The sequence below is a fragment of the Hypomesus nipponensis genome, chromosome 5 (assembly GCF_054491055.1).
Source record: "Hypomesus nipponensis isolate SF chromosome 5, ASM5449105v1, whole genome shotgun sequence".
In the NCBI taxonomy this organism is placed as follows: domain Eukaryota; kingdom Metazoa; phylum Chordata; class Actinopteri; order Osmeriformes; family Osmeridae; genus Hypomesus; species Hypomesus nipponensis.
The window spans coordinates 9,326,460-9,352,156 of record NC_140365.1 but is presented as its reverse complement, the minus strand read 5'-3'; the positions used below and the strand labels follow the sequence as shown (position 1 = coordinate 9,352,156).

At 50.6% G+C, this 25,697-nt stretch overlaps 1 protein-coding gene across 1 annotated transcript in view; it reads left to right on the top strand.

Moving 5' to 3' along the window:
* The window catches only part of cux1a (cut-like homeobox 1a), a 127,245-nt gene that overhangs the window by 13,864 nt on the left and 87,684 nt on the right, over window positions 1-25,697 (top strand). The window contains exon 2 of the mRNA XM_084697821.1: window positions 19,159-19,269. Coding sequence (XP_084553947.1) covers window positions 19,159-19,269 — 111 coding nt within the window. The remainder of the gene's footprint in view (window positions 1-19,158; window positions 19,270-25,697) is intronic.

Sequence of the window (25,697 nt, the reverse complement as noted above, 5' to 3'; positions counted from 1 at the left end):
CAGTCGTAGGCCTGGATCGGTGCTTTACTGCAAGAGGGCGAATGTGAGGGTGAAATGCCATCGTTGTTCGTGAACGTCACCGGCCGTCATTGCACTCGTGAGTATGATCTGAGAGTCCGTTTTTGTGCTGATCGCTCTCATTTTGCCCATTGTCTATCTTCCCTCTCTACTTCCCTGAATAGACCCTTGTGGATTCTTCTTCTTTTTTTTTTTTTACACAGAATATGAACAGAAATTGGACCTTATTTAATAATCCTATTCAGGGGTTGAAATTGAATCTCCTCCACATGTATTCGTCTTTGTCAGGCAGATTCAGTTCTGTACAGAGGGTTTTTTTTTTTTGCTTCTGTTGTAATGCCTTATCTGTCAACATGGCAGACTTGACTTTGTTGAATGAATTCATCAGACCGGGCTTGTCAAGGTATGAGGGCGTGGCCTCGGCCAGCGCGGTATGCACCGCCAGCTCCCAGACACGGTGCTGTGAGAGCTGATGCCGTTACACGTCACCTTCCTCTTCTTCCTGGTCAGGGGTGAGGGGTCGGCCTGCCACAACCCCGCCTGGAGCCGACTGGCACAAATGGCCGCGCGGCCCGGTGAACGTTCTTGAACGTTCCACCGGCTCCACCGGAGCAGCCGAGCACAGATGTCGATTCCTCCTCCAGACGGGGGGGGTAGGCTCGTTCGAAGGAGTCGCTCCGTCTTGTAAAGTGATGCATTTCCCTGACACGGGAGGCACCGGGAGACGAGATTGGTTTGTTCCAGATTTGATTTGTTTCCCGACCTCATCAGAGGTGAGGCAGAAAAGGCTTTGTTTTAAAACCTGGTGCAGATATTCACTTCCTCGCAGCCAGACAAAACACTGTGTTCTCGTTTGTCTTGACCCGGATTGAACTTGGAAAGTTAAAACATGCACTCTCCTCCCATCGACGCACCCCATTCTCAATGACGGGAACCCCCTTTAAAGGCATCTGGCCGGCACCCTGTTACATAAAAAACGACAGAATATCGCTAAAGCAAGCCAAAAAGTGAGTATTATGCGATTAAGATCAGCTCATCTAAACCATTGCAATCCCTCATTAAAGCATTTTTTATCTTTGGGGATAATCAGACGGTTCAGATTAAGTTTTAATCCAGTGCGTTACTTACACAGTTGTGGCCTGTGTTGGCCGCGCGGTAGCTCTCATAGGGCCCTGCGTCAGGGCCAGGATTAGGATGGTGTAAATTCATACAGGAACATTCATCATTTCTGGATCAGCCCTGATGCATTATATCGGAATGTATCATAAAATCTCCCCCCCCCCGTCACGCCACAGAATACAGCTGTGAACCGGGTGGAACATGTATTTCTTTTCGTTTCGTTTTTTTTTTGTTGGGGGTGTTTGGCCTGCGTGATTTTATGACGTGCCTTCGTCTTTTTATTCCTCGCGTTTCTGGCCTTGCGAGTGGCCAAGCACGACGCTTACCCTCCGTGTGAACGGGACCAGAGGCGACTGGGCGGTTTGGCCTTTTCGGCTGCCTGGCGCTTCCTGGTTCTCCGAGTTCACTTCCCGCTTTGCGACTGATCTCCTGCTGCCTGTCACTCCCAGTTGACGTAGAGGCTCGTCGACGTGTGCTCTCTTGCCTTCTCCCCCACACCTCCAGCCCTGTCCCCGCGGCTGTCTCACATGGATCCTGGAAAAAGTCTGTCCAAAGCCGTCTAATTGGTCCCCTTCTCCCTAGGCTGTATCATGGAGCATTTACACCTGTGGTTCGGAGGGTTTGCTGCCCAAATGCATGAGGTCGCTTACAGGCAGGGCATGACCAGAGGAGCTGCCAGGCTTTAGGTTTGTATCCCGAGTCCTTCAGAACACCTCCCTCCCCCCCCCCCCCTCAGCCAGGCCTTATTTCGAGAGCCCCACCATAAAGAGAGGAAAGCCTGGTGTGTGTTTCTGAGGATGCGATTCACCTAGCAATGACCATTCCACCTGCCCGCGTCGCTGCGGCGGGTATCTGGGTCAGTTGGAAATCAAGGGGGTTTTGTCATTGAACGAGAGACGTGGCTCACGGTTCATTATGCGTTCTATTTCGGTCTCCACAGCTCCCAGTGGTCTCGCAGTTAAAACATTACAGTTTACATTCCTGTTCCACTTGGAGTAGCCTCGGAGCTCCACCCCTATTATGGGGTTGTTTGAAGGTTCAGCCAATCGTCAGCACCAGCCACAGGAAGAGGTGGGGAGGGGGGGAAGGGGGGGGGGTTCGATGGGAGCAAAGTGTGTATTTTTGCTGACTAATCTCTGACTGCCATTGTAGGCAGAGCAGAGCCTGGAAGAGGGGTTGGAGCCAGCATGTCAGAGCGTGGGTGTGTGTGTGTGTGTGTGTGTGTGTGGATTTGGCAGCAGCGCCGTGCCCTGGGAGGCATTGTAGTGAAAGGGGAGCCCCTGGAACGGGCGGAGAGAGCACTGTCACGACGGAACGCGCTCGGGGGAAACCGCAAGCCAGACGCGCTCTTTCTTCTCGTCTGGTCTGACACCATGTTTCCCATGTTCCGACCAGTTTTCACTGGAGCTCTTCCAATGAGCAGGGGGAACCCCCCCCTCCCCCCCCCCCCCCCCCCCCCCCCCCCCCCCCCCCTCCGCCCTTCTCCCCCTTCCACCGCTAACACTCCCCCGCCCCCATCCTCCCTCCCTCCGATTCTGCTGGCTGGGCCCCACTTCTGCCTTTATGAAGACCGACGGCTGTTGAAACGGCGAAGCCGCATGTTGAGGGGAATACAAATTCTTGAAAATAAACCCCCATGTTTCACTCCTTCTTTTCTTTCTTTCGCCCCCCCCCCCCCCCCCCCTCTCCTCTCCCGGCTGACGGCAGCCCTACCAGCTGTATGCTCTCCCCTCCCTCAGAGCTTCCTCCACGGTCAGGCTGCATGCGACGTCTGACTGGGCTGGCTGCTGTGCCAAAGTAAAGTGGCTTGATGAGTAAGGTGACGTCGGCCCAAGGTCATCTCGAGTGGGCTGACGTCGGCCTTTCCCACACCCTTATTGGGGAAAACTGTGGTCTTCTCAACTGTCCACAAAGGGGCAATTTCCACCTGTGTGTCATAGCACCTGAATATTTCAACTGAGCTGAACTTCACCCCTCCCGGGTTCTTTCCCTTTCCCTCCCTCTTTTTTTTGGGGGGGTTGGTCTCGTCTTCCACACAGCCCTGCCAACATGGTGCCCGCCACCATCTGGCTTCACTTTGCACTCGTTTGCAATGACGCGCATCCATTTCGAGCAGCTTATTTAGGCCTACTGTTCTTAAAGCCGTGCTCCAGGTTCTGTCTCGAACGGGGTGCAACTGTGCAGGGAAAAAGGTGGTCGTGCCCATGTAGGCATTTAGCAGGCTGCCGTGCGACCTCACATGCCCTTTGTGCCTGGGCGCATAATCCCCTCAGTGTCTTACATGGTGGCTAGTTCGGGGGGGTTGTAGGGGAATTTTTTAGTCAGCCGGTTCTTCCTCCAAAGATCGTCATGTCATTTGAATAATTAACTAACCCAAATGAAAAGGGCTAGGTCGATGGGGGATAGGTTTGGTTGAAATGGCCACAGTAGCATTCCGTTCAATGATAAATAGTTAAAACGCTTTAGCTAGCGCAGTCTGGAGGCTCCAGCACATTTCATGCATTATTAAGCTAATGAGAGCTGAGGTGTTCGAGTGCGCTTCTCTCCCTCTTTCGTTCAATGGCTCGCCTCTCTCTCTCTCTCCCCCTCTCTTCCTCTCTGTCTCTCTGTCTCTTGCTCTTTCCTGCTCTCTCTTTCTCCCAAACGTTTCTATCGCTCACCGTGACTAAAAGCGGAAGACAAAAGAGTTCCCTGCTTTCGTTTATCAAACGGGCCTCCCGATTCTACCCACTGATGAAGGGGGGCCTTGAATTAAGACGCACGTCTCGGAACTCTAATAAACATTATAGAGCATGTTGAGATCACTTTTGACCCACCCACCCACACCGACCGCACTACAAAATAACCCTGCCCGTCTCTATCTCCTTGGGCGCCACGAGCTTAAAAATTGCTTAAGAAGTCAACCTTGGAAATGTTCTCGTACTTTTCAGTGCGTAGGTAAAGGATCGGAGGGGGGAGGGAGTGCTTTTGTGTCATCTTTCAATGGCACACCTATGTTGAGTTTTCTCTCACGCGCCCGGCTGTGGGATTTGAGGTGTTTGATCGTGTGGAAACTCACGTCAGCATGTTTTAAAGGCATTGCGCTAACATGCGCCAGGAGAGGGCAGGGAGAACGCCGGAGAAATGCCCAACCGAAATACTGTCCGAATCACACGGAGGTGCAGAGTCGTCTGGGTATGGATAGCGGTTTTGTGGGAGACTAAATTTAGAAGCGCACACACACACACACACACACAGGGCCTGAATCAGCACGCGGGTCGGCCATTTTCCACACGGGAGCAGGAATGACATTTCGCTGACAAATGTTTTTTTTATTTTTCATCTTGCTCTATCCTCCGTCATCTGTGTGTTCTCTCCCCCCCCCCCCCCCCCGCCTCCCCCCCGCCTCCCCCCCCCCTCCGTTTCTGTGTGAATTTCAGCGTGGCGGTAAAGTGACATCTGAGAGTATTATGATTAGCGATTGAGGTAATTTCAGGGAAGGTTGGAAATTTCGCTGACAAGTGAGGGCTCATGTCTGGTAGAGACAAGGCCTTAATCAAGGCTTTTGGAGTGAGAGAGCAGAGAGGCCGGGCCGTGTGTGTGTGTGTGTGTAGTACACACACACATCCCCTCTAACAGACTTGTTGCTGTCTCCCTTCTCAATACCGAAATGGAAAGACAAAAGTAACGGTGAGATGCTCAAATGCGGCACCGTTTCGAGTGTTCCTCTCTGATATACGGCCGAGGCTTGCTTGGAACAATAACAAACAGAGGAATTTTTTCCACAGCCTTTTGCCTGCCAATGTTTGCGCGCGTGTCGATATCCGGTTGATTTATCGGCATGTTAACGGGTGTGTGCCTTACCCCCATCCCAAGCATCCAGCTTTTGCACCCTCTCCGCTTGAATTCCCCAGATAAATTCCACTGCACGTCCTCCCTCACCCCCTCCTCCTTCAACCCCACCCCACTCCTCCTCCTTCCCCTCCGCCTCCCACAGGCCCAGGGGGAGGCAGCACATTGGCTGATTGATTACCTGTTGGATCCCATTTCCGTGGCGAGAGGAGATGTGCACCGTGGCTAACAGTCCCCCCATCCAGCCTATCGTCTCTCGTCCGCCAGGGCACTTCCCGATCCATTTGCTGGCGTGAGACGCTTCTCCAGTCCCGACAACAAAACACAACACAGCAGCTCCCTCTCCCCCGTAACTCTAACCCAATCCGGGGGAAACACACACGCACACACACACACACACAAACACAGGCTCACGTTCAGGCGACCGAAACAAATTGTGAATCACACCTGCGCTATACGGGAGTTGAGGTTTGGTTGAACCCGTGCTTGAAATTGCTTTGTTGAACTCGGGGGGGAGGGGGGGGGGGTGTAAGCCTTTCAAAATGGCCGCCAGGTGGGAGCTGCACAAAAATAGGAAAACGACGCACCCTCAGAGAAGGACCTCGTCAACTGAATATTGAAGGATCATTTGTATATCATGTTTGGTTTAGATTTTCGTGGGTCTTCTCTCCGACCCTCTATGCTACATTAGATACTCTGATACTAGGGTAAGTGAATGAAAAGGATCTAGCCTCAGTACCCCCTTGGCTTTGGTTGCTGTAGGATACACACAGGTGGTGTCTGTGGAATTGTTTAGCTCAGTAGCTCAGTGGAGGGTGTCCGTTACTGGTCAGAAAGTAGATCCGGCCGAGTCCTTGTTTTGTACACAACTTCCCCTCAAAGGCTTGGGAGATATCAGGTGGTTTTCCAGCCCCCTAGGCCTGTATTCAGGTGATACTAAGGACGATCCCGAGGTCGGCCCCTGTTTTTCAATGTCTCAATTTGCTTACGTTCAATAGAAATATACCGGGAAGAACGTTCTAGCCTAATATGCAGTTCAGCATTGATAAGCTCTTTGTGAAATGCTATGCATTCGGTGTTTGATTGAGGGGGGTCATCGATTGACAAACGGGAGGCTTTTTGGCCACTCATACAGGAGAAAGTGTTGGTTTGATTGGCACGAGCCCCCGGTGACAGCGTTCCTTTATTGATGTCTTCCGGAAGAGCGGGCTATGTGGTGCGCCTGAAGTGTTCTGTGTGTCCTCACTGGCAATGTTAAAGCCAGGCTGGCTCCGTCCACAATAATAACAACTGCCTAGTCCTCCTTATCAACTCCTTACTCTCTCTTGTTCTCCTTCTCTCTCTCTCTCTCTCTCTCTCTCTCCCGTTGTCTTGCTCTCTCGCTCTCTCATTCTCTCGCTCTCTACCTCTCTCTAGTACTCTCTCTCTCTCGCTCTCTCGCTCTCTCGCTCTCTCGCTCTCTCGCTCTCTCGCTCTCTCGCTCTCTCGCTCTCTCGCTCTCTCCCTCTCTCTAGTACTCTCTCTTTCCGGTTCTCTCTCTCTCGTTCCCTCCATTTCTCCTCTCTCTCTCGCCCTCCCTCATGAATCTCAGAGCAGGCAGCGCCAGACAACTATGGGGAGAGAGAGAGGCTGTTCCATAGATAAGGGGAGGAGTGGGCCAAGCAGAGGTGTTCAGTCAGGGGCTGACAGGTCCCCGCGGGCCTCCCTCACCCCCCCCCCCCCCCCCCCCCCCCCCAGCCCAGCTCCCCTAGTGTGAGGGGCACAGCTTGTTTTCGGCTGAGTGTTTGGGGATAGGGAGAAGCGAGCACAGGAGGGAAGTGGATGTGCACCTTTTTGGAATGGCTGCTCGAGTGTGTTTTGCAGTGGCTGTGACTGTGTGTGTGTGTGTGTGTGTTAGGGGGATGCAGTGGAAATGAGACACGCACACACACTCTCCTTTGTTGAGTATTATCTGATATTGCCGGGGCTGGTCCCTAATACATCTTTTAGTGCTCCCAGCTCTCTCTCTCTCTCTCTCTCTCTCTCTCTCTCTCTCTCTCTCTCTCTCTCTCTCTCTCTCTCTCTCTCTCTCTCTCTCTCTCTCTCTCTCTAGCTCTCTCTCTCTCTCTCTAGCTCTCCCTCTCTCTCTCTCTCTCTCTCTAGCTCTCTCTAGCTCTCTCTCTCTCTCTCTCTCTCTCTAGCTCTCCCTTTCTCTAGCTCTCCCTGTCTCTCTCTCTTTCCCTCTCTCACTCTGGGTTAGGGAAGCTCCACACAGGCCGATAAGAGAGCTCATCTCAGCCAGTCAGCCGGAATAACACTTCAACCTCTGGTGGACGGAGCGGAGAGAGAGGTTTAAGCCCACTAATCTGGCCAGGGCCCCGCATCCAGCGCCATAATTAGCCAGCTGAACGCTCAGAGCTCCACTCTAGCCCCGCAAATGGATGTTTTCTCTTTCCCCTCCCCCCCTTCTTTTTTTCCTCTCCTTTTTTTTTTGGGTCCTCAAAATGGATGTCGCGAGCAGGCCCCTGTTGATGCGGTGCTAATGGGTTTTCCATTTTGTTTAACATTTTAATCCTCCAATTTGTAGGCCATTCCTGTGTTTTGAGGCAGGGTAACTTGAACTTGACCTTGACCGTGACTGTTGAGCGGTCGGTCGGTGCAGTTCCGTCGACCTCTCAATAACCTGACCCCTCGGCTGTCCCCCCCCCCCCACCCCCTGCTCCCCTCTCCTTCCCTCCTGCCTGTTTTCTCCCCAGGCCTTATCTGGATGCAATTAATCTCCACTGCTCTTGTGCTTTCTAGAATCTTCAGTTTTTTTTCTTCTTTTCTCTTGTGCTTTTTTTTTAATTGATCTCTTTTGAGGGAGGTTAATGGCAGAAACATTCAAGATGAGATTAGAGGCGGCCATTATTGTTGGAAACCCACCCACCCAGTTCTTTCTTCAGTTGCGTTGTCTGGCATTTGTGTTGTCCACCCGAGGACTTATCACTTCTGAAACAGTCGGTTCACTACTCCAGAGATAATATCTCTTCTCTCTTTTCACTATCCCCTTACCAAGAAAAGTCAAGTTTAATCTTCGCCGGGTCTCTTTGTTGTTCAGACCCTGTCCTCCCCCCAGCCGCCCCTCATCCTCTGTGTCGAATTCCATTCAAATGAAACATCGAGGAAGCCAATATCGCTACTGTAATTGACCGTCCATTTTCAAATCCTAGCTTGTCCTGGTGCTGCTTTTGTCTGGCTGCTGTGTACCCTCCTGACTGTCTACCCCCCCGCCCCTCCATTGGTCTGTAAGGAGAGACGTCGACTTTACTCTTTTGCCTCAGGGGGAAAACGAGGCCTGTCGTAATCATTAAACGCGGGTTCAGTCAGGAAGGTCAGGACGCTAACGCTAGCTCAGGGAGCAACCAAAACCAAAACATCCTCGTCAGAATCCCAACGTTTACAGAAAATACATGAGGTGTGTCGGTAAATAAAACGATTCAAAATCTTTTTTTCTTTTCTTTATCCAGGACAGTAATTGTGTTTCTTATAAACTTGCAGGTGATTTTGATCTCTCAGCAATGGCGCCTGCTTCAGTGTGGGGAACTACTCACACCTGGCATATGGGGCACAGTGTAAAGTGTGTGTGTGTGTGTGGGGTGGGAGTGTGTTCTGAAACATGATTTCCAAATATTGTGGCTGAGGCGATCGATACGCACAAAAGCAGTAATTCTAACTGGGAGTTTAAGGGGCTGGCTAACTGACTGTTGTACAGTAGTAGTTGTGTTACTATAAAGTTGTTGCACCCAACACTGCTCTTCTCCCGGATGTTTCCTCCTCCCTCCAAGTTCTCAGATCCTGTGTGTGACTGTGCTGGCTGGCTGAGCATTGTGCTTTGTTAGAACCGACGCAAACCCAAACAAAGGCTGTGTTTCAGGGGCCCTGGTGTGACGCGGAAAAAGGAAACCTGATTCTGACCGCAGACCGCAGCCCATGCGGCACGGTTCCTCTTGTTGCCGAGGGAGGTGAACAGGAAGTAGCGTCTGCGAGGAAGAGGCTCAGAGCGACCTGCCTACGCTACGCCCCGCCATCACCGCTACTACGATACTGCCTCTCGCTTCCACCGCTGCTCTTGCTGCTGGCTTGGCTTCCCACGCTTGGAAGTTTCCGGTCGTTTCCGGTGCGCGCTTGCACACTGTGTGCGAGTGTGTACAGTACACCACTGTGAGAACGCGGAGGCCGGGTGGGAGTAGGGTGCCATGCCGAGGTGACAGCGGGGCGAGGGCACATGGCTGCCTTCCTACCCGCGCCGCCGCGCCCCGACCCGCCGTCGTCGCGCCACATGCTCACACATCCCTCAAACCAGGTCACAGCCAACCCATTGCGTCTCGTCTGCGTCTGCTCCGCGCCCGGCAACAATCGTCCGCTTGTTGTCTCTTCCCCCTGTCGTAAACAAGCCACTTTCACCCCACCCACCCTCCCTTCCTCCTCCCTCCTCCTCCTCCTGCTCTGTTCATTCATTGTGCACCCCGGCTATGCTAATATTATAATTATAATTTTTGCATCATAATTAATGCGAACCGCAGCCCCGGCCATCAGAGTAAACACATTCCTCCCTGTGCATTCGACAGCTCATGCATGGGTAGAGGAGGCTGAGGAGGGAAGGCTGCTGGCAGGCCTGTGCTACCAAGGCATAATACTAGACCTGTTCAAGTACTGTAGATATTCCCCTGCACCTCTGGCATTTAGTAGTGGAAACCTCAGCCCCCACATTGAAGTTAAGAGGGGTTTTTGCCTGAGGATATAAGCTCTGGCTCGCCTCAAACCAGAAATGGATGCCGGTAATGAACCTAAGGGGGTGAACGTGGTAGCCACGTTTGAGCAAGGGTATCGTGTCATCACTGGGAAGCCTACAGTTTTATGGGTTGACTTATTGTCGCTGAGTACATGGTGAGAATACCTTTGTTTTTCTGTTGGGCCCCCAAACCAACCTCCTGATGGCCCTGAGCCAGCACAGGATTAGTAGGCAGGTCTGTGTATACACCCAAACACTAGTATTACACTCGTATTTACATGATATCTTGGTTCTGCTTTCAGTTGAGACTTATCACACTAATTCCATCTATTGTCAGTTGTAAAAATAAATAGCGGTGCGATGAACTGTCGCATTGATGGACAATGAGATAGTGTAGCCTAACTCTACTACAAACCGCAGCAATGTGTAGAAATAACCCGGCATCCAGATTGTTGACCGAGGATCGACCGTTCAGCTTATTACTATAATCTCTAATCAATGTACTTTGGTAGGGCTGAATTTAGACGGGCAACTCTATTTGCATCGACGGACTCCATCCACCTACTAAGTTGCTGTTAGTGCTTAGGTCCTGTTACTCTTAGTATTTTCCCCGCTCCCCTGCCCCCCTATTTGGTTTCCTCCACCTCCGATTTCTAGGAGAAGGTTATGAGAGGCTGTATTTCAAAACCGCCTTCGTCTGTGGGGTTCCTCTGGCCCACGGCTCCCAGCTCCTCCATTGTTTTGCTATTGATTTTGTAATCGGCCTCAGTTAGCTTCCTGACAGGAATTTAAGGCTGTCTAGCCTCGGTCACACACTTCCCAGGAAAAAGCCCTCTTGACAGGTGATGGGACTTTAAACCTCGAGCATTAGTCTAAGAATATATGTGCATGTCAGCAAAGAGTGTGTCAGGGATACTGAGAGAGAGACGTCAAATCAACAAAAATGTCTCATCACACAACACTGACTGGCGGTTGGAGGGGGGGGGGGGGAAACGTTGGAAAAACATTTTTTGTTCTCATACAAGGATACGTACGCAAACAATGACATCACGGGCGCCATCGTTGGTCTTTTTTTGTTGTTGTTGCTTGGCCTGTTTCTCAGTAGAAGCGACTGTTGCCTGCGTTGCCTGTTAAGGGCTTAATTCTCTTTGCTGCCCGGGTGATTGGTGGGGAAAAAAACAACATGGAGGGAGCTTGTGGTTTGGAACACACAGAACAGCAGGGTCCTGGGTAACAGGGTATTTCTCACAGAGTAATTGTTTGACTTGTTGTAGCAGTGTGGATGTGGCACTCTGGTGCGAGGTAACAATAGCGGTGATAGGGGGGAGATGGAGACAGTGCACTCGATCTACTGTTCTAGAGGAGGTTTTTTTCGGCCCCGGTGATGCTACCGACTAGCCTGTACTCACTCAGAAAATGAGACTCGCAATTGTTATTCTTTTTCCTGCTTGTGTTTGTTCAGTCTTCTTTTGTTGCTGTTCCAAATCTGGACTCGCTAGCTGTTTTGGTAGCGCATATGAATGTGGCCTATCAAGCACTTAGCCAGGGTGAAAGGGTGTCTCTCTGTGAAAACCGTGTGCTTCCTTGGTGAGCTAGTTATTCCTTCGACTTTAGCCCTGGGCACTTCCTGAATTGCCCGTCAGTAAAAACGGTTCCCCACCACTCTCTCCCTCGCTTTCTGTCTCTGTATCTGTCTCTCTATCCTTGTCTCAGAGGTCTGAAAGTAAAACTGTCCTCTTAACCAAGCTGTATAATTTCTCTAATTAGTTGCTTTAAAGCTCGGAAAGTATTTGTGGAATGTTGATATCGGTGTGGGTGGAGGCAGCTACCAACTGTCGGCTCCCGTGTGAATGTGTGTGTGTATGTGGTTGCCAGCGCGCCATTACACAGAACTTGTAAATATAGATGAGCTCAGAACATCCACCCTCCTCTGTCCTGCACCACATCCTGTCCTGTTAGCTGGGTTGGCTTATCTCCGCGTTGTAATTGAGGTAGACATAAAACGCGCACGTCGACTGTCCGTCTTCTGTGACTGTGTCTCTCTCTCCCCGTTAACTCTGTCGGTCACCCGGTGCCTTTCTGTCGGTCACTCCTCCACAAGGCCCCCCTGGGTCCTCCTCCCTCTCCTCCGTGGCTCACAGTTGAGGAATCTTAATTGGTTGAGCAGGTTCATTGTCTGGCCAACGAGGCGCATTGTAGGGACAGGGTAGAGGGCTCTGGCGGCTCAGTCGTGCTCTGACTGTCGAGTCTGACGACATTATTACACTCACAAACACCCCCTCCCTCTCCCCCACCAACCTCTCATTCCTAAGCTCTCAGAATCCGTGCCATTAGAAACCAGCCCAAACAGCTGGCAGGGCCCGAGCGTAGCCAGGCGACATCCACTTACTCTGCGAGGCTCTGGGACGCCGCATCCCGGACGTGCCGCCAAGAATCACGGCGCTCCTCTTGCATAATGAATCAGAGGGAGGCCATAGATTGGGGCGAGTCTTGTGACGGGGCGGGGTGAGGGGCTTTTGATATTGCTGAGCCAACCCCTGTTTAAGATCTACCCCCCTAGACCCGCGGAAGCGCGGGTTGCTCGATCTGCATAAGAACTGTTTAATTTACACTTAATACAGATTCCGTCCAGTAGAAACGTGTCTCTTCACTCCTCCTCGTCTCCCGTCTCCACCCTGTTTGTTCGTAATCACCAAATCCTTAACAACTGAAGAACCCTTTCCATAAAGCTTGTGATTAAAGACTGATTACAGTGAATACATAACGCTGGCATGTAAACACGCAAACTCATGCACAGCAGATGTTACAAAACGAACCCCCCCCCCCTCTCTCTCTCTCTCTGATCCGGGCCCGCCAAGCCCAGAGAGCTGTCAATCAGTTTTTACACTACTTAGTTGGGGTGTCCGTGGCGATATGGGTGGGAGTTGTTGGGGTGTGGGGAGTACTGTTTGGGGTGTGATTTGTTTTTGGTGAGGCAAGGCGTGGAAATATACGGAATCTTGAGTGGGGGACCAGTCTGTGTAGACCTGTTTCTTTTCAGTTGGAGCATCAGTCTTGGCAGGAAGAGGGCTAGAAAGCTTCTCTGACATGCTCTTTCAGTATGATGAAGGCTGTTTGTGTTTTATTTTGACTTAGTCGTGTTTCAGGCTGAGACGATGCAAACAGCACCAGACACTGCTGGCCATCAATTTCCATTTGTTGAGCATCCTATCAGCCATTTGTGCCCAGTGGCTCTTGTTTAGTACATTGTCTTATCAAAAAGGACAGTCCTGTTTAGTAGAAATATCACACCGTTATTGGATAACAGAAAGAGTGTACCCTCTGTGTACCAGACCAAGAAAAAAAAGCATAGGCCGTTTCAGTGATAATCGATGGTGTGGGTAGAAGGAATATGAGACTCCCACGCACATGTTGTATTAGCATCATTACTTTGTCGAGATTCCAGAACATGACGTTCCTCAAGACCTCATCACTCCCAGTTATCCTTACTGTTCCTCAGTGTATCACACACAGACACATTGTTGTTGTTTGCATGGCGGACACCGAAGACTTACTAGCCCTGGAGACTCCAAACAGACGTGGCTTTAGATTTCGATGGGGCCGAGCCGATTCCATCCCATTCTCCAGTGAATCAGGTTTTTATATCTCTAGCCCACGCTATCATTATGAGTTATTAACATGCGGAATGCAGCGCCACAAACCCCCTGTACTCCAACCTCGGAGTGAATGAGTGTTTTCATCGGTCAACAACCGGCGTATTGTTCTTACGGTAACGGTACATGCTGGGAATTAGCATACAAATTTATGATAATGGACGTGCATGTCGCTTAATTGGATGGAGTAGTTTAGTTTCAGAGCCCCGAGGTAGTCTGCTCCCTCTGAGAACTGGTACTTGACAATCGAGATTGCCGACTACAGTACAGAGGGTTTTTTTCATATTTTATTTCTATATTATTTGGGGGGAGCCGGGTGACATTTTCTTTGACCACTGAGGCCTTTTGAAAGAACAGCGAGCTCTCGGTTATGAAGTATGACCGCACGTCTTGAGATAATATCATCTCCTCCCCTTTTTTTATTTATTTAAAAAGCTGTGCCCTTGAGGGGGCCACCTCCACCGGATTGCCAGGGTTTGATTGGTCGGTCTGGTAGTCAATCAGGCAAGAGGAAGGTCAGAGCCAAGGTGAGCCAGCACAGGCACAATGATGCCATTGTGGCTACGCTCGGCTAGGTGAGGTCATCCTGGGGAAATTCCATTAACACTCACACACACTCCAAGATCACACTGCTGTTAAGACGATAAAGTCCTGCCTTAGATAAGAATGCATAAATAGGCTTTTATTTACTTTGCAGAGTTATGGAGTCAATGAAAATGATTTCCTGGATGCTATAAAGGACAATCCCCAGGAAGGACAACCAGGTCCAGTGTATTAGGCCAACTTGTGTGCCTTTAGGGGGAAGTGTGTTCATGGTGTGCATCTACCACAGCATACTCTTACCCTCCCCCCCACCCCCCAAACAACCCCCACTCCCCCCCTTTTCTTGTCTCTCCACTAGCCAACTGATGCATGATTCACGGTCTATTAAAACATCCGTCACAAATCTGTCACGAGCATAGTCTGAACACTAGGACCGTTTATTAGAAAACAATGTTAATGTGATCACCCCCCCCCCCCCACCACCCCCCACCCAGCTCTATGTAGGTTAAACTGACATGCCAATTTATGGCCCCCCGAGTTTGCCCGGCCTAACACACACTTTGCTCGGACCGGACCATTAGGAATGCTTTAGTATGCATTACAGAACGTTTGAAGTCAACGGATTAGGACTGAAGGTTGAGTTATCTTCACAACGCACCCCTCTCTCTCTCTCTCTCTCTCTCTCTCTCTCTCTCTCTCTCTCTCTCTCTCTCTCTCTCTCTCTCTCTCTCTCTCTCTCTCTCTCTCTCTCTCTCTCTCTCTCTCTCTCTCTCTCTCTCTCTCTCTCTCTCTCACACACACTCACACTCTCTCTCACACACACTCACACTCTCTCTCACACACACTCACTCTCTCACACACACACACACTTAACCCACATAGAACGCACAGAGGACAAGGTTAAGTTGTTGCGCCAAATGTGCGTTGTTGATGGATTTATTAAATCAGTTCTCAATGTTCCGTCGTTTCAGATCTTGTGTAAACGGCGGCCTATTGCTCTGAGATTGGCAGCGATTAGCGCCGTCGCTACAAAGCCACGTTTGTATTAGCCTAACTGGTTGGCGCTGGAAAACAAAAGGCTTTGATAAAGGTTTTAGACGCCTGGTTGCAATGCAAATAGATTAGGCCTCCTCTTAATGTTAACAGCAGCTGTTGGAGCAGCCAGAAAAAGAGCAGACACTTGTGTTTGCTATTTGTCTAAAGCTCCTTTTGAAGTGGTACCCAGAGCTAGACAGTTCCCTCTTGCACCATTCCTCCCCCTCTCTCCCTCATTCACTCACTTCTCTGTGGTTTCATAATATCTGCTTGCAGTCGTTGTACTTGGTGCTAATGTATTCCGACCATACTCATGAGCTACAGTCTACACCCTACACACTCTCCACTGCAAACAGAGCAATCTCTGACTCGTATCTCTGAACAAGAAAATAATGAAACGTCTGGACTCGTATTTTAATAATACCGCGATTATAACGGCCTCAGAACTAACCGATAAGAACTTTTGGTATGCGTGATAAACTGGAGCCAAGTTATTTAAGTGAGTATTTTAGTGCACATGATGTTGATTCTTACTATTAGTTGTACCTCATTAACCTTGCGAAACAAGCTTAGAGCTTTACTGTGGGCCTCAAGTATGGTAGTGTACTTCTGTGCTGCTATTAGGTTTGTGATACTCTCTGAGGTGAAAACGGTGTGTGGGCGGGGCAGTAGCAGTGTGGTGGTTCTGAGAGTACCTGAACGAAAGGTCAGTCAGGCCTAACTCCTCCTAGCATTGGTGCCTGCTTCTACTTTTAAAGCCCTCCCATCCAAACCAACAATGGAGCTGTGTAGCCCCCATATCTATCCCTTTTTAAGAGAGAAGACATGTGGGGCCCCAATGTCTAAATGTGAAAAATGCAATGGTGCTCGGTGCACCTGCTAACTTCCAAGAAATTGGGTCAGCTGATTTGCCAAAGGTTTTTTTCTTTTTTTCTTTCACCCAATTAACTTTCGTAACTGTCAAACTATAAACAACATTTCTTTCTTAACAAAAGAGCATCATCTGTAGATTTTTTTTCTTCCAGAGTTTGTTCTTTTCCATAACAACACAAGCTAGGACAATACCTCTGGCCTAATTGGACCATTTCACACCCCCCCCCCCCCCCTATGATCATGGAATTAACAGACCTGACATTTTCTCTGTTTGAGGGGGAGGGGCATATGTGACGTCCAAGGGTGAGGGACATCAGCTTAGGGGGGGGGGGGGGGAGTATCATCCAAATCTTGTCGGCTTCATCGCTTGCCCTCTGATGCTTCAAACTAAAATGCTTAGCCACCATCCATCCCCCCCCCCCCACTCTTTCAAAAATGTATCTCATCTGCGAGGGGGAGAGACAAGAAGAGAGAGAGAGGGAGGGAACGAGAACAAGCGAGGCGGCCCCTCTAATATTCCCCTCCGCGTATGCAGCTGATAGCATCTGGCACAGGCAAGCTCTCGAGGGAGCGCCGTAATCTGTTCCATCAGCGTTTACTACTGAACAAATTAACTAAGACAAGCACCGCTGCCTGAGCCAGCAAAATTCTTCCATTAGCAAAATTATAAAGCCATTATGGAGCACAATTTGGTCCTTTATTCAAGCACGCCTTCTCTGATAGGCGGCAAGGCCCGATGTGGACAGATAGTCTCAGAGGCCTCTTCTATTGGTCAGAAGGACGTGAGGGGCGTGCTTGAAGGAGGCGGGCATTGAGAGTAGGTATCACGATGGTTAATGATGGCCAGTGGTCAAATGGCAGGGTCTTTGGCACCCCAAAGCGCCGATTGGCTATCCAGAATACAGCTGGCCCTTCTTCCCTCCAGTGTGGCAGTGCGGTTGTACCTGGGTGTGTTTTTGGTCACAGGTGGGCTGTATCGTGGTGTAGGCTTATCCCCTAGGTGACGTCTGGGTGTGTTTGTTTTGGTCTAACCGTTAGCCTGCCTGCCGCTGGTCTCTGCCAAAGCTCCCACAGCTGTGAAAACACATCTCCACAGCTCTAACAGTGCTTTATTAGCGCTAACTGAGCTAAAAGTACCTCAGACGCCAAAGGCCTATGGACTTTGAAAAGCCCAGGCCTATTCACTTTGCTGCTCTTAACATAGCCTACTTGCCTGATGTGTTAAGGGAATTGCCTAGCCGCCTTTCTATCTCTGTGGGTGTGTGGAAGACTTGAGGGTGGCGGAGGGTGGGAAGGATCTGTGAATTCCTGTTGATAAAAACATAATTATCCACCCCCCCTATTCCCCCGGATGGGCCTCACAAGGGGTCCCATAGATGAATGAGCGCGGGGCGTGCACGGGCGGGGCGGGGGGGGGGGGGGGAAGAGGAGGGGGAGTGGAGAGGAAGGCTGGCGCTAATCAATTTGAAGTGATTAGCCAAATCGTTTGCATAATGGGCTTAACGGCAGTGTCTGCTAATCAGTCTCGAGAGCGTCAACTTGACAGGGGCTTTTGGGAGAACGGGCGTCCCTCTTCACCCCTTCTCTGCCGGCCCCCCTCCCCCCTCCTTATTTTCCTCTCCATTCCTCTAGATAATCTTGGAGGGGGGAGCAAGTGGAATAGCAAAGAGCTAATGCTAAGCCAGCCATGCTAACGTGTTAGCTCCTGGCGCTAACCAGACTGACCCCATTAGCATGTCCGCAGGCCTCACGGCGGCTCACATGGAGAGGGTAGTGCAGGTAGCCTGTCAGTCATATGGACATCCCACTGCCAGCTGCCCGAACCAGCAGAGCAAACATGACCTGGGCCTATCGCTGAGCCGGGGTTGGTCAAGCCAGGCAGGGGCAGAGTGGCTTTGTCAGCCCTCCTGCTATTCGGATAGCCCCCCTCCCCCCCCTTCCCCTTCCACCACCAGTGACTGGAGAACACGGGGCCTCAGATCCACTTCACGACCACCGACGATGTTGCTCCAGTTTTAGAAAGACGAGCGTCGACGGCACCGCAGCGCTCTCGCTGAGGAGGGCCAGGGGAGAAGGGGGAAGGGGGGGGAGGGGGGCGGGCAGACGGGGCAGATGAACCCAGAGAGAGGGAGAGAGGAAAGTGTGCTGTGTACGGTATGCTTTGTGAGCTGTGCCCCTCTAGTCATAGCAGGGCGTAGTGGTGGTGTGGAGTAAAGTGGGGCCGCAGTCTGGCTCGCTCTGTTCCAGCCTAATTAACTTGATTTGTTCCCTGCATCTGGCTCCCAGATGTCAGCCAGCCCAGTCTCTCTCTCTCTCTCTCTCCCTCTCTCTCTCTCTTTCTCTCTCTCTCTCTCTCTCTCACCCCCCCCCCCTTCCACAACGACAAGAGCTGAGATGACAGAAAGTCTGGAAGACACACACACAGACTGCCATCACCGACACACACGGCAGCCCGCCAATCGGACATCCTGACATCTGTCACCCGCCTCGGTCACATTCGACCTCTCGTTGTCGTTCGGATGCCGTTGGTTCGCGTAGTCTTTTGAAGGAGACCTCGTTGACGGGCTCCTATTGCCCTGTACCAAAAGTCCATATGGCAGTAAAGATATTGACTTGAATCTTGATCCTGTACTTGCCAGGCCTTACCGTCCCCCTGTCACTACAGTGCTCATCTGGGCAGCACACCACAATCATTTCTGGAAAAGCGTGAGAAAAAGCTCATAATAGCGCCCATAGTTTTTTGTTTTATTTTGATGTTTTTTTTTTTCTTCTGCCCAGCAATACGGTTTTATAAGCTGCGTAAATGCTGCCGGCATCCAAGTGGTTTTATGACTTTTTCCACACTTCTGTCTGCAGTTAGAGCCATAGGATGTGCTGTGAGACTGGAGGGGTGGGCGTGTGTTTGTGTGCGTCTGCGCTTGCGATATTTCCACAATTTTGCCTTTAAGGAGTTGCACGTGTGCGGATGTGCCGAACAATTGTATGCAAAGTGTTGGGGTAATGTGGCACCCACCCGGCCGGCCTGTCTGTCTGTCTGTCTGTAGTCATGGTGCCAGGGCTAGTGCCATGTCTCGGTCCTGTCAACATGGATGGAGAGCACAGGAGAATTGTTCCTCTCCCCCAGGCTGTCTCTCTCTCCCTCCCTCGCTCTCTCTGTCTCTGCCGGAGACCGAAGAGGAGAACAAAAAAAAAAAAGCGAGGGAGAAGGACTGTCTTGTTTGCCTGCTGATGTAAATGGCGGTCACCCCCCACAGAGCCCCCTGTAATCATTCTGTCGTTTTTTTTCTCCCCTTGTCCCCTCCCTCCCCCATCCTCCTCCATTGGGTCCCGCAGAGAGAACTGGACGCCACCGCCACAGCCCTGGCCAACAGACAAGATGAGAGCGAGCAGTCCAGGAAAAAACTCATCGACCAGAGCCGCGAGTTCAAGAAAAACACACCAGAGGTGAGCATCCGCTGCTGCTCGGGCAGTGTGTGTCTGTCTGTCTGTGTGTGTGTGCTTGCAATGGATATGCGGCGTCATGGCCAAGCCGCAATGTGTGTGTGTGTGTGCGTGCGCGCACCCCATCATCAATGGCTCTATTGTCATCAGAAAGGGATGTTACCCATTCTGATGTAAGGAGGGTGTGTGTGTGTGTGTGGGTGTAGGAAGGGGAGGGGGAAATGCAATGTAGGGGGAAATGGTGCCCAGTCAAGCGGAGGAGACAATGTCCTCCTATTGTTCCCAACCTCCCCTCTTAACCGGTCCCTACTGCAGTTGGTGTACAGTATGTCATCACGGGCTTGTGTTTATTTACATATTGGACTGTTTCATGCTTTTCATTGGTTGAGCTCCTGATTTGTTCCTCATCGCTGGGTACCGTCCCACCCGGCTACAGGCCCCCTGCTGGCACTGTTCATGAAATCACTTCAGCGAGAAGCCCTTTAAACATGTACGGCATGGTAGCCATGTTTGACATCTCTACGACTCTCCAGTGATCCTCCGAAGACGACAGTTCCACCCCCTCACCTCCCGCCACGCGCGCACACACACTGAACTATTACACGACGACAACCCTCCTTTTAGGGAATATTCTTGTCGCATGGCTGGCCAAGGCTGCTCCGACCAGTTTCGACCGGCCTGGCTGCTTTTCTGTGAAGTCATGTCCTGAGTTAGGGAAAACTAGCCATGCGTGTGGGCCGGGTTTGAAGGAGTGAGCAGTTCTTTATTTACAGAAAACTTCAGGGTGGATCTAAATGGGTTACCAGGGAAGACAGATTAAGAAATTCATGATAAAAAAAAGAAGAGATCGAGCTTCAGTGAACTTCGATGTTTCAATCTTTTGAATGCACCCATTCCAGGAAGATTGCTTCACATTACCGAACTCTACCTACTGGTGGATCTTGTCAGGGGGTCTGAAAGCTGGATGTGGTAGTCGAGCTGGCGTCGCTTTATGCAGCTAGTAGGCCTGTGGGAAATGAGAGCATCCATAATGTATTCAGCAAGAATTAATGATCAATAAACACATTAGCATAACAGCACAGTTACCGTTGAATAACAAAAGAAAGTGGATCGATGCCAATCTAACATTTACAGTCTCACTTTAATCTCTCTCTCTCTCTCTGGCAGCCAACATACTGACCTCTCTATCCTGCCAAGTTAGCCTTAGCCACCATTTTGGAATCCCAAACAACTTGAGTGTACCTGCATGACCATAGATCATCAACAAAATGCAATAATAGTCAGTATATTACAAATAACGCTAAGTTACATTTATTTCGGGTAAAGACAATATTTTTTTTAACAATACCCTATTGTTTGAGATTAACTAACTCATGGCTTGTCAAAGTAAATGGATATGGAGTTTCAGGCTGTTCTGAATAGTTGCCTTTTTGTATGACCACTACAGGCAGTCCGCTGTATGTCAATGTACTGTCTGTTGACATCTGAGAGTCGACGGCACTGAGCGCGCTCTGTCTCTCCCACCTCCTTGCTCCATAATACCCTCTCCCCAGTTGGCTTCCACAGGTTGCAGTGTTCTCATGCTCCTAGCATGCGTCGCGGGGATGACATAAGCCTTCTATTCAGGAACGAAAAACGGCTCCGTTTTAGTGGCCGCCAGTTCCTCTGGGGGGGGGGGGGGGGATTTGTTTCCCCCCCTAGAAATCTTGTAAACACCAGGAATGCGTGACCGTCCAGCTGTGTGGAGTGGTGCGGTCATTGTGTCCGCCCGACCCGCCTCCCTCTGCCCTCCTCTTGCCGTCGCCGTCACATGACCCTTTTGTGTGGGCCCCGCCGTCGCCATAGCACTGCTCTCCTCGAACAAAGCTCGGGTAGAGAGCGAAGAGGTGAGGGGCAGAAGGGGTGGGGGTGAGGGGGGCTGGATATAAAGAAGGGTGGAGACGGAGAGCGTCAGGAGATGAGCTGGAGAGCGATAATAATACTGCAAGAGTGTACGAATAGTAATGGTACAAGCCAGTATTTAACTTGTTCCTGAACAAGCAGCTGAGTCAGTTCCAATTTGTGGCCAATTAGACCAGGTCACTGTCATTATCATTGGTTAGGGCAAGTCTGCCCTTCTGTCTAGCCCCCCCCCCCCCCCCCCCAACACACACAGAAACGTACAGAACACGCTCACGTGCGCACGCACACACAGCAGCAGCAGCGCAGCGGTGGTATGTGCAGTGTCAGCACAGCCCATGCCCATGCCTCATCCCGGGCCCTGATGACCTGCCGTGCTCTGGCAAACACAGACAGCCCTACTGCTCTGCAGACACAGAGGTCAGGAGGGGCCTGACATTGAGAGCCAAGAGGACAAAGACACAGGGAAGTGGGGAGAGAGGGAGGAGGAAGGGGGGGGGGGGGAGTGGAGAGGGGGAAGTTCGATTGTCCATTCAGCTTATTTGATAACGCCAATGCCAAAAGGTCATTAAAACCTTAGTTTTTTGCTATTACTTCTGTAAAAAAAAAAAAAATCATATATATCTGGTGAAGGTTATTGTCCTGTGGTACATACAAACCCATTAGTTATGTTTGACCCAGAACCCTAGAGACTGTGGACGAGTGTGTGCGAAGACAAAAAATTCCCTGCCTAACCCTTTGCGCTGTCTTTCTCTGGGGCTCTTGAGAGCGGGCCAGACAGTTTCCAGGGTCGGTCGGTGGCTCTGTGCCAGGCCAGACGGCAGGTGGTTCCTCCAGCGAGGAGCGGTTGAGAGTGCCGTTGCTGCAGACATATCGAGGGCACAGGGGGCAGTGGCTTCCTCAGAAGTCACCGTAGTCATGCAGGGAACGCCACAAACCACTCGCTCTGCAAAGGAAAGGGACAAAAGCAGCTTCGGAGGTCTCGCCCGTCGAAAGAGTGACGAGTCAGCCCGCCGCATTACACCGCGTTACGGCCTGAGACGCGGGGACGACGCCGACTGTTGTTGAAGTGACTAGCGACATAGCGCACGGAACGCCACTTCTCTCAGGTGTGGTGTCGTGTCAGAGTTTCTCTTTTTATCGGGCCTCCCGGTGGCTGTGTGATGTGGGACTGCTCCAGGGATCCCTTGACGAATAACGTTGTGAAGTTCAATATACGATATATGGGGAGACAGGGAGTGATATAGAAGCGACTCTGACAGGCGTTCACCTGAGGTTGAGTGTGTTGAGTTTGACGTAAACAAGTGCGCTCTTTTCCAAGGGAGAGCTGTGTGCGAGAATGCCAAGGTCGTTGCGTCGGGGCCTTCTTCCATTGGTCCGTTTTGATTGCTGCTAGCCTTCACTACTGCCCTCCCTCCCCCCTTTTATTCTTTCAAACTTTTTTTCCCTTTGCTCGTCCTTTTTTGTCCGAAAATTCCTGCCGAGTAACCACTCCCCCAACGAGTGTTGATGAATAAATGGAAAATAAAAACCTGTTTTGTCTCCGGCTCACCAATAAATCAGGCTTCTTTTCCATTTAAACCGTCCAGAGCTGCAATTTATGTTTGAGCTTAATAACCCGTTACTAAATTAATCGTGCTGGGGTTTTGGCTTCGAGGCCATGTTCTCTGGGATTCTGTGAATTCTGTATGAGAGAGAGAGAGAGCGAGGGAGAAGAGAAAAAAAAAAAAAAGAAGAAGAGGAGGAGGAGGAGGAAAAAAATGATCTGGTTGCCAGAATCGGGCCCAGAACCCAAGGTACAAAACATCAAGGGGTTCCGGCGGAGGGGTGGAAATTTCATCCCCTCTGTCGCTCGGAGCTGGAAAGCTACCTTAATTACTGCTCTGTTCAGAGGGGGTTCGAGGTTGCTAGCTCACTGTACTGTTTCATCTCTCTCAGAGGGAGAGGCGGGGGCAGCCACCGCCAGGCCAGGCCCCTCTCTAAAGTGCTGAGTGTCTCTTCCTCGGCAGGATCTTGGAGGGGCCCCTTCGTTTCACCTCTGCTCCACTTCGCCTCCGATCGCACACTCTGCCGGGGTCGAATTGACTTCCGCCGAGTAAACCCGTTTTTTTTGGGGGGGTGTGAAAAGAGTCAGAAGACGGTTTCGATTACAGCAGTTTTCAGTTAAAGCTTTGTCCCTGATAACGTCTAAGTGGTTTGAAATTGAGGTTGGATTCGGGAGTCGTCTGATGTATTAATCTCTGTAATTCATGAGTCCACAGTCCTCTCGGTCCTTCATTTAGCCGTGTATGTGCAATGATAACACAGAACAGGTAGTGTAGTGACAGAGTGGGGGTTTCCAGCAGTACTATCACCGCTTGACCTCATGGCTGTACAGTGTTGCTATTTGTCTCTGTCTGATAAACACCCGATATGTTCAGCCCCGAACAGTAACTTCTTAAAGAGACATGTCCTTCCTGTGCTGAAAGTAACATTTTCTCCAATATTCACAGAATTTCTCTATTTATTTTTACCGCCCACCCCCCGCCCCCCTCACCCCCCCATCGAGGTCGGTGTTGCTATCATAACCTTGAATTCAGGGACGCGGTTCTTTGATAAAGACCGAAGGACTTAAAGTTGAAGACAAATCTGCATGCAGGAGGTTCATCTGAATGTGACAAGGGGGTTTTGACTCGACCCTTTTCGGTTTGTCAGATGGTATTTGGGTTTGATATTTTGATATTTGCCTCGCGACGTAAGAAGCCCTTTGGTCGGATATGGGGAGTATAGCCATCCGTCCTATTTATGTTGGGGGGAGGACTCATAATTGCTGTTGTCAGGTTGACCTACTGGTTTCCATCAACCAGAGAGCGAAAGTTACCAAAGGAGAGAGAGAGAGAGAGGGGGCAGAACTGAGAGGAGTAGGTGACCTCTGTCAAGTGACTGTTTCTTCTAATGGCTGTCAGCTCTGGTTATTTTTCTGAACCTGAACTGGGCTTTGAACGCCTATTCCTTTTTCAATAGGGTCCCTCTGTATTATTCGACCGACAGGATATTGTATTGGTCCAGTCCGTATCCAAACGAATATGCTCACATCACCGTGTGGCTTAAAATACATTTAGACGCAGGGCACCGTGTCATTTTAGTCTCAACCCCTCCTGTCCCAGTATCTCAGTCATAAGGCCCAGCTAAACGCCCCTGCGCTTGACGAGCGTCGAGCTGTTTGGCGCGCTAACGTGCGCCGCACTGTAATTATATCTCCTCGCTATCAAGCGTCCCACAGTGGCGCCCCGTGAATGTGCGCACGTATGCTGTTGATCCTTATCCTTCCCAGGCCACAGCGGACCTGTGTTGGAACAGGCTACCGAGTGTGATTTGCCTGTGCGTGGACAGTCGGGGCTGGGAGTGTGAAAGAGGCTTTAATCTGATAAACTGCTCTGAAATGGCTGTTTGAGCCGCTTCCACAGTAAAACTATTTAAATAAAGCCATATTCATCCCACCCCCCCACCCCCCCCCCCCCCCTTCAGCTCACATATTTCCACTTCGGTCATGTATTAGAAGCATTGATAGCGGCCGCCGATTTTTGTACTTTATTTATATATATTTTTGATCTTCTTTCCCAAACATATTTGTCAGTGCATTTCACCACATGTAAATACCTTAGCCGGCCTCAGTTGGCCTTTTGATAGGAACTCAATTCCAAGTATTTAATCACGACCAGAAGCCGTTTGCATATTAAAAGGGTGTTTACAGACCGTGCGAAAAAATACTATTCCTCCTACTCCACAACATCAATAAAATCAGCCAGTTGGACACTGCAAAACTGGACTGGAGCGGTTCTCTGTGGATGGCAGCAACCAGACATTTCTGTTTTTAGAACGCTGTTTCTCTTTATCTGAAATCAGAGTAGGCCGAACATGAGATGGCTAGATCCAGTTCAAAGCACCCAGACTTGTGGTATTTCAAAAAAGCTCAATATGCATAACCGATCAATAGAAGAAAATCAATCTTGGCCGCTAAGAGCAGAAATCGTGTTTGTCGGATTCTCTGTTTTTTTTGTTTGGTTTCTTTTTCCTTTGTTTTTTTTCCTTTTCTTTCTGTGCTCACTTGATGTGGTCCTCAGAAGGCTTTCGGCAGCCATTTTGGGCCCCTCTGCTCAGCAGTCGCTCACCCCCTCCACCCACCCAGCCTTCCATCACCCTGCGACTGGGAGCCCGTGCGGCCCCCGTCTGCCTGCCTGAGAAATGTGCTGTTGCAGAGCCGGGGGATTTCAGAGGCCTGCCAGGCCCTATCAGAGGGAGCAGCAAAGTGAGCGTTCCTGACAAAGTGAATATAGTAATTAGGGCTGATCCGTTGGCACGGCGCCCAACCCCGGCTGACTGGCGTCTCGCACAGTTAATTATAGCCCTCCTGTTTAACACGACGTGGGGATATTTACCAGCCAGACGAGCCGGGGCGAACGGGAGGAGAGCGAGCGAACCGCGGGCCCCGTCGACGCCTGCCCTCCCCTTCACTCCGCCTTCCAAAAACCTCCACTATTGATTTCAGAGGC